The sequence below is a fragment of the Dermacentor silvarum genome, chromosome 11, assembly GCF_013339745.2.
Source record: "Dermacentor silvarum isolate Dsil-2018 chromosome 11, BIME_Dsil_1.4, whole genome shotgun sequence".
Lineage (NCBI taxonomy): Eukaryota > Metazoa > Arthropoda > Arachnida > Ixodida > Ixodidae > Dermacentor > Dermacentor silvarum.
The window spans coordinates 64,648,325-64,657,724 of record NC_051164.1 but is presented as its reverse complement, the minus strand read 5'-3'; the positions used below and the strand labels follow the sequence as shown (position 1 = coordinate 64,657,724).

Below are 9,400 nucleotides of genomic sequence, written 5' to 3'. Positions count from 1 at the left end.
AATTGGCACAACTTTGTAACTCGTTATTTATCGAGGAAAAATCTGCTCTACTGTAGTCACGAATTTTCTTACAGTATTTTAGACGCTGGGGCGAGCGTATGGGGATTGGAAAATGAATCACGGAATGATCGCTTAAACCGGGTATAATTGATAATGAAGAAATTGAATCAGGAGATGTGGTGAAGACGAGGTCAAGGATGTTGGCAGAAGTTGCAGTGACACGGGCAGGCTCTTTAACAAGCTGGGTAGATATTATTTAAACAATAACATCATGGAATGAATTTCAGCACATAAAATTTCCGTGGCAATTGCAGTGGTGTCCATGAAGGCAATCAGAAGTAATTATCACAAGATTACACTGCCATGTCGCCCCATTCAACCTACATTTACACGGCGTTGGTCTGGCGATATCGCCGCTGTTTCAATTCTGCCTGCAAATAGAAACTATAGAACACTATTTTTAATATGTCGCCGGTATAAATTACGAAGAAGACTTCTTGAGATTCCGCTTCCTAATTAGGTTTAAACTTAACATCGGAAAAAGCACTAACTTGCGTTGCCTCAGTACTAGGCTGTAGTCACAGGGACGTATTTGGTGTCATTTGTGGTTTGATTCAGTCAACGAAACTAATACCATTTTAAATCCCTACTTTTACAATTCTCTTAGTGATGTTTGAGTCTTCAATCATAGCATTACTGATTTAAATTCCATTGTTTAGGAAAGTTACTAATCTGTCTGCTTTGCACAGTCACTGTAGGTTCTAGAACGTAAAGGTTCAGGTGCCCAATTCTTGGCCAATACTCCAGGGTGGGTGCGAGCCACATTTTAAGGACATGATCATCATCATTCGGGATAGAGAAATACGTTCTGGAATACGGGGTAGAGACGACCGCCTTCTTGCGTCTTTCTCCCAACGGGCGACCACGTGATGACCAGCTGGCGAACGATGACCGGCGGATGTGGAAGTTGTCGCTCACTTGCGCCGGTACGGCTTGTGAGGGCTGGGCGTGATGGCTGAGGCGTGAAGGCTGAGGCGTGAAGGCTGAGGCGTGAATAACAGGGTAACACTTATTTATTAGAAAACATAGTGGCACGCGCCAAAAACCGTGACCGTCCGTGGCGGTGGTCGTAGCGAATGGGAGTGACCCCTCCCTCGCTTGGGCTTGGCGTTGAGTCGGCGTAACAGCGCTGTAGGTGGCGCTAGTGATGAGATAGGCGGCACATGCGGGCGCTCACATCCCACCCCAGTCTGACTGACCACGTCTCGTGGTCAATTGCTTCTGCACACTGTCACACGCACGATACCACACCCACACACATTCGCGGGAACGCTACAACTTCACTCGAGCACAAAGTCGTCGAGGTGGCTCGGTAGACTTCGAGTGCGTTGGGGCCGTTGAGGCTGTTGCTGCTCTGTAGAGGCGATAAACACCATTGAAGCGAGGTGCTATTTTCTCATTGGCAACCGGAGCCTGTCGTCTCACCCAGACCATATCACCGACGGTAAAGGTGTGAGAACGGTGGCTGCGGTCGTAACGCTCTTTGCGTGCACCTTGCGCTGCTTCCGAATTGGCGGCTGCTTCGGAGCGCTGCACTGTTGTGTCGAGGATGCGCTCGGCAAGGGCGGAGTGCTGGAACGGAGGATGGTGTTGGAGTGGAATCTTCGGTACGTAGCCATAGAGAAGCTGAAATGGCGTAAAGTTCGTGCTGGCATTCATGGACGTGTTTACTGCAAATGCTGCCTCTTGAAGTTTGGTAGGCCATGACAGTGGTTCCATTGCACAGATCTTGCGGAGAGCTGCCAGGAGAGTTCCATTGCTTCTCTTGACTAAGCCATTGCCCTGGGGTCGATAGGCAGTTGTGAAATGGAGCTCCACGGAATGAAGACTCATGAAGCGCTTGAACTCATTGGATTCGAAGGCTGAGCCATGGTCTGAGAGGCAGTGATCTGGCGTGCCGTATGTGTAGAACACATTGTGCAAATGCTTGATAACGTCGCCCGTAGACGTGGACGAAACTGCTGCGGGCACGATATAGCGGGTGGCAAAATCAACGACGTTGAGAATGTAGCGCTTTGAGTTGATGGGTGGCATGGTTACATGGTCAATTGCTATGCTGGAAAATGGAATGTCCGTGGTAGGCATTCTGCCAAGAAGACCTACACTGCGTGAGGTATGGCGATTGAACTGCTGGCAGCACTGGCAGGATGACACATATCTCTCCACTGATCGGTCCATGTCAGGCCACCAATAACGATCCTGGACCTTGAGCAACGTACGCTTTGTGTCAAAGTGCCCTGCACCATCGTGTAATGCTTGTAGAATGGCAGGGCGCAGTTTGGACGGAGCTACGACTGCATACGTTCCCGATGGCAGTCGGCGGTATAAGATGTCATCTAGCTTGGTGAACTCGGCTGTTTCCTCTTCATTGGCTAGGCGTGAAAGAATCGCAGCGCACTCGGAATCTTCTTGCTGCATCGTAGCCAGCGACTGCGAAGACTGTGTGACAGCACCTGCCAAACGGGACAAGTGGTCGGCTACAACGTTTTGGCGTCCTGACTGATGTCGCACGGTGAAATCGAACTCTACTAAGTCCATGAGCATAGAAGTGAACCGACGAGATGGCCGCACGTTGGACGTTAAGCAGGCAACAGTCCAGTTGTCTGTGACCAGAGAGAATTTTCTGCCTTGGAGGTATTGGCGGAACTTCACGGTTATTGCCCCGTGAACGGCGATACACTCCCATACATTGCTGTGCAGTTTTAGTTCCTCCAACCTAAGTCCACGGCTGGCGTAGGCAATGACACATTCTCTGGTGTCTTGGATTTGCGATAACACTGCTCCAATGGCTTCCTGCGAAGCGTCTGTGGTTAGCGTTGTGGTTGCCATGGGGTCGAAGTGCGCCAAAAGGGGAGGCTGGGTGAGGGCGAGCTGGCTGTCAACGCGAGCCGGTGGAATGTCAGGATGAATGTGCACGAGCGCCGTGTCGGAAGCACCGAAGTTTGACACCAGAGGAGCGCTACTTGAGGGCAACGTTTGGGCTGCTAACGCTTGCCATGGTGGCTGTTCTGGCAACGGCAACGGATCACGTTGTAGGCAGTCTTTGGAACTGGGCCTGGTTTCAGGAAAAAGGACGGACCTTGTTGGGATCACAGCATTTGCCATTCTTGAGACTAGCTTTTGGTTTGCGGTAATGGTGATATTCGTGGCTGTATGCTGCAACTGCGCTTGCTTCGGAGGCTCAAAGATGAGACGTGCCTGCGCTGCCGAGAACCAATCCTCACCAAGAATGAGGGGGAGTACATTATCTTCTAAAACAGCAGCTTCAACAACTCCTGTGGCGGGGCCGATGGATATCTTCAAAAATGCAGCACCAACAGGTAGCACTGTGCTTCCTCCTACCACCACGAGTGGAGGCTCGGTCCATGGGATGATCATGCTTGCAGGCACACGAGCTTTAGAAATTAATGTCACCTTGGACCCAGAGTCAGGAAACGCTTCACACTCACCGACTCCACTGAGAGTTGCGTTGAAGAAGGGGCATTGCTGTTGTGAGCCGTCAAGCGGAACGGGTGCACTGTGCAGTGCTGGGGGCTGCTGTGTCTTGGGCATGGTTGGAGGCGCTGGTGATGATAAGCGGCTGGTGCGTGTAGGGCACTTGGATGCCAGATGACCCAAGGCATGACATTGGTAGCAGACAGCTTGAGACAGGTCTTGACCGCTACGAAAAGCTGGAGCGCCATACTGTGCCGAAATAGCTGCATAAGTAGCTTCTTGTTGCTCGGCGGGCAGCTCTGAAATGCGCGTTTTTGGTGTGGCCCCTCGGGAGGACTGTGGTGTCGATTGGTCTGAGCGAGGCTGCTGGCGCTCTGCGGGCTTAGCGGCACGAAAGGGTTGCGACGGCGGCAAAACAGAACCGGCAAATGGTGACGGGCTTGCTTTGGCGTGTAGATGTTGCGCACTCTTGTCGAGGCTGGTGCAAGTAGAAATAAACTCAGCTACCGTGGGCAGCCTGTTGGCTGCTATGGCGGCGAGGATGTGTTGTTCCCGTAAACCATGCAGCAGGTAGTCAATCTTTTGTGCCTCAGAAAGGTTAACGGGGCAACGCTCAATGATCTTCAACTTGGCAAAGGCATATTGGTGCAAGCTTTGGGATGGGGCCTGGGTAACCCTCATGACCTGCTCTTGCCACTCAATGAGGGACAATTCTGTACAAAATGTGTCCTTCAGGGCGGCACTCCACGTGGCCCAGGTGCTGTACTGGTTGCCGACCGCGAGATGCCAGTCTCGCGCCGTGCCTTTCAGCTTGCTAGCTGCGATCAGGCGTGTGGTGGCGTCGTCCCACGAGGCGAGCTGCTGTACTCGTCGTACGTCGTCAAGCCATGTATTGACACTGTGGCTGTGCAAACCAGCGAATTGCGGGATGGACGATGACAGGTCTGGCAGTGTCGTCACCGTTGTTGCAGGGCGAGGTAGCTGCTGGAACAGCATGGCGAGGCTCTGTAGAGTGGCTGGGTCCAGCGTCAAAGACGCCGACGAGCTCCTCTTTCGAACCTGTGAGGTCCAGCTGTCGACGGGCCAATTCTTCGCGTATAAGGTCGACGCCGAGACGCGACATGGTCACCGCGTCGAGATTCTGCCACACAATTCCCGGCATGGCGTTGCGGAACGAGGCTGGGCGCACGGGAGACTAGGCGAGTGATCGCTAAGCCTAGTTGTCGACTAGGGCTAGTCAACATTCACGGCACTCTTCATATGACGGCCGTGCTTTACACAGACGAGCGGTAAAATGGCAGGAGTATCTTCAGGCGTGAGTCTTCGGCGGCGTGAGTGCGTAAGTACAATGACGAATGCAGTTGAGAAGGCGTACTGACCGGCGTTCGACGCTGGCGTTGTTGCTGGCGTTCGCCGCTGGCGTTCGAAAGGCGTTCTTGCGCTGCCGTGGCTGTATGGCTTGGCTGAGGTTAGGGGTCGACTGCGCCAGATGTGAGGGCTGGGCGTGATGGCTGAGGCGTGATGGCTGAGGCGTGAAGGCTGAGGCGTGAAGGCTGAGGCGTGAATAACAGGGTAACACTTATTTATTAGAAAACATAGTGGCACGCGCCAAAAACCGTGACCGTCCGTGGCGGTGGTCGTAGCGAATGGGAGTGACCCCTCCCTCGCTTGGGCTTGGCGTTGAGTCGGCGTAACAGCGCTGTAGGTGGCGCTAGTGATGAGATAGGCGGCACATGCGGGCGCTCACAGGCTCTCCAGCGATGGCTCCAAGCGGGTGCAGTCCAATGAAGAGGCACACGCCGGTGATTATGTGCTCATGAGGGTGCCGTAGAGCAGCCTGGACAGCAGCGAAGACTGCCGTGAGTCGTTCCCTTGCAGGTGGTCGGGAGCCGCGGCTTGAACGGGGGGCTCGGCAGCGCAAGACCCGTTGCTTCGTCTCTCTCGAAACGGACAGTTTGGGCCCTGGGGACATCGTGAAGGCGAGGCCGCTTGCCGGATCTCTGACGGTTCCCGCCTCCATGGCGTTCAGGCTTCCTTGCTTGATGCTTGCACCAGGCGCCGACGAGCCTATAGAGCTGATCGGGTTCGGATCGCGTGCCGATTTGAACCTTCGGCATGCGCGAGTTCGGTTTGGTTTGGTTGTCCTGCTACGATGGCGCACACCCACTGCGGGGGATTGGCCGAGATTTTAATTGTATCAGGAAGCTTCTCTTAATAATATATTTGCGAAAATTTTTGGAGGAAATGAATCAAATTTACGTATGAAGAACTTTAAAAAATCTCCCCGAAACAGCTTTAAATTCCTCCACGGCTGAGCAGACATCTCTGTGGAAGTTTCCAAGAGAGGAGGCTACTCGAGAAAGGATATTTATAATGGAGAATTTTAAACCAACTTGAGTAAACTTTGATTCTCAAATGTTTTTTTTTTTCCTTAAAAAAGAATATGGGCGGCAGAAAAAGAAAAAAAATGTTCTGTGGTTTCATCCTCTGCACAGATTGGGCACAGGGTGGAGGGCGCCAGACCAGCCCTGCAGCGATAGAAGTTTAGTGCTGGTATTGGGCAACGTAATTGGGTAAAAATTACCTCAGGTTTTCTGGTGTGAAAGTAATTTACGTGCCAAGGGAATAGGAGGTGTCGATATTCTGAAAAATTAGCTATAGCGGGGTTCAAAAAATCTGGACCGATTGCATATCTCCTGAATCTAGTAGTAGTTAGGTAAGCTGATGTAGGAAGTAATGATAGTACAGGGCCATTAAGGGCCGCCCTCGAGAGACTATCAGCCATTTCGTTCATGAATAAGTCTTTATACACAGACACCCAAGCAACCTAATTAAATTTATGCGGGCAGGCACTAGAAAATCAAGGGTACGTAGAAGGTTAGTTCTACTGCTTTCTGTGAGCGATTAACATAAATATAAAGAATCCGTTATTATGACTACCGCCAATATTGTATAATTTAGTTTGCGTAAGACTAACGCTACACCTAGAAATTCAGCCAGAAATACGTAAAATAAGTCCGGAATCCTGATTGCGAATGACCAGTCTAGAGCAGGAGCGAAAATGCCAATTCCAGATTTGTCTTCACACCGTGAGGCGTCTGTCACAACGACCGTATCTCTAGCTTAAGTCAATAAATGGTCTTGCAATAGGCCGTTTAATACTTATATTAGGACAGAAGTGTTTCGTTGTTTGGGTAGATGTCATCATATATGATTTTCATACACTCTCGCACATCAAAAATAAGGGGTACCTCCCAGATGCGCGCATTTAAGGGATGGATCAATGTTTGTACAAGGAATAGCTGTTATGTATGAGACCGAGGCCATTGCACTCCGCTGGTTAATGCAGGTTGGGAAATGAATATGTTTTCCAATCTTCTAGTAGGGGATTCATAAAAATTTAATAATGTTTGTACCGTCAGCAAACACAATCTACACAATATTGAGGGCGTCTTGACTTCTTGATGTAATACGTTATTGGCAACAAACTTCGGTAATGCGCAGCACAATCGCAGGGCTTCTCGCTCAATCAGAACAAGACGGCGTAATTTATAAGCTGGCGCACCAGATAATAGTATACATCCCAATTGTAAAATGGGCCGCACATACAGTTTATATATCATTAGATGTGGGTCTCTCCACATCCCCGACCCACAGTTGTATAGCTTACGTGTAGCATGCCAACTGCTCTCACTCCTCGTTTAACTATATGGTCAATATGGCCAAGCCAGCTGAGGAAACTGTCTTAGACGACAACCAAATACTTCACCAACTCCACTTGAGGTATAGTCTCGAGATGGTAGCATAGCGATATGTTAACGGGATTATTAAGAGAAAAAAAACAATATTGAACACTTTCTAACGTTAAGTGAAAGGCGAATCTTGCTTAACCAGATTTCTATCGTGTAGAGGTAGTTCTCTATTCGATAATATAGGGAGTAAATATCACTGTCTGTTGCGAAGAAAGCAATGTCATCTGCGTATACATGTTTGTACATCTTGATGACTAGGAATGGAACTCATCAGAATGTTAAACAATGGCGAATTGGCAGTTCCTAGTGGAACACCACGTGGTTGATTATGTATACTCGACTAAAAACTTCTTAGAGGGCAGTAAATTTTTCTTCTATTTAAAAATTCACACATCCTGTTTGCAAGATAACTTGGAAACTCTAGATTTCGTAATATATCCAATAAAATTATGTATTCTACGCTATCGTAGGCTTTGGTAATGTCTAATGTCACTAGAGCACCTATTTGCCTCTGTCACCGTGGTAATTTTATTCTACTTTCCAAGTCCACGTGAGCATGCCAGATTGAATTTGATGGGCGGAATCGAATTTGGCAGCGAGTGAGTGAGTAAAAACTTTATTAAATATAGATAAAAGAAGGCACGATGGTTGGCACCACTATTCTAGGGCTCCACTGGCACGAGCGGCTCGCTGGGCTTGGTCCAGAGAGAGACAGAAGAAAAGGGGAAAGGCAGGGAGGTTAACCGGAGGGGAAAGTCCGGTTTGCTACCCTACGCTGGCGAGAGAGGGGAGGTAAAGTGACAGGAAAGTAGAGAGAGAGATAGAATGAGAGCACAGATGCACAATCACAGTCAGTCACTGTCACCGCAAAGAATCACTGCACAGCACAGTAGCACTTGTAGCACTGTAAACATCAGTTCAGGCTAGAGCCGCTTGTCCAATTCTGTAGTCTTTAAAAACTGCAAGAGAGATTTCGTCGCCCTCCGCTGCGATGTCTTTTGATGGCAGCATTCTCAAATGGTTTCCTCTGTTAAAGGACTTCGGTCCAAGCGCGCTATCGCGATTGCGAGCGATTGTCTCTGTAAGTTGTAGCGAGGAGAGTCACAGAGAAGTGTCTGTGCCCCTCTAGCACTCGTCAGTGAAGCTTGTGGGGCGTATTCTGGGTAGTTGGTTCAGGTTGGGGTATGCATTCATTTGAATACGACGCCCGTCCCTCTCCTGTTGGCTGTTTAAACTTGAGCCAATTTGGCAGGAACTATAGAACTCTTTGTTTTGCATAATTTTAATCGTACGGGCATATAAGATTCTTTCAATTAATTTCACCAAATTTGAGATTAGTGCGATGTTATCTGTTGTGCATCCTTACCCATGACTTTTAAAAATTGGGATTGTTTGAGCAATTTTCCATGCAGACTGAATCCATGAAAACCTAATTGAGTGATTTATACCAGCTAAAAGGTCATCAGGTCGCGAGCCTCTTGCTGCTTCTTTTTTCTCGTTGCCATCGCATGCGGCACTGTCTTTCGTCTTGCTCCAATGTCGGGTTAATCGCGTCGCACACGTTTCGGAGGTGAGACTAAATGAGTGAATGAACGAATGAATGAATGAACTTTTATTTCCCTTCTTAAGAGAGGGGAGGGTCTGGGTGGAGAGAGGGAGGTCTATGTGTTCCCACCCCAGCAGGCGTTCGTCACCACCTTGTGTGGCTAGACGTCCGTCTACCAGGCGTGGTTACTAAGCCTCCACTACCTCCTCAGCTCACCTCAGGACTCGGTCCTGTAGCGTGGGATCGGAGCTGTACAGGACAGTCGCACACAGCTCCTAGCTACTAACTAATAGTTTGAGGGTGCGGGGTCGGGGGAGGGGGGGGGGAGGATTTGACGGGACATTGCCACATACATGGGAGAGATCTGCTGTCTGAAGCGTGCATACTGTGCACAAACATATGCGCACAAAGTTTTAAGCTGTGAGTTAATATTACAGGCAATTAAAATTCCTACTGCAACTGCTCGACAGCATCAGCTTTACTGGAGAGTTTGCTGGATTCTATAAGGTCGCCCAAGGCCTGTGCGTTTTTTTAGATTGTCAAGCTATATCTTGATAATATTTCAGCCGTATATTACGAATAATTAGAGAAGAACGGGACGTGTGTA

General features: G+C 49.4%; 1 protein-coding gene across 1 annotated transcript; it reads right to left on the bottom strand.

The window, feature by feature from the left end:
* Positions 1-974: 974 nt before the first annotated feature.
* Positions 975-2,094, bottom strand: LOC119432623 (uncharacterized). Its single transcript, XM_037699782.1, has 2 exons — positions 1,554-2,094; positions 975-1,015 (listed from the first exon to the last, which is right to left on the bottom strand). The coding sequence occupies exons 1-2, from the start codon at positions 2,092-2,094 to the stop codon at positions 975-977; spliced, it is 582 nt and encodes a 193-aa protein (XP_037555710.1).
* Between the last annotated feature and the right edge of the window lie 7,306 nt (positions 2,095-9,400).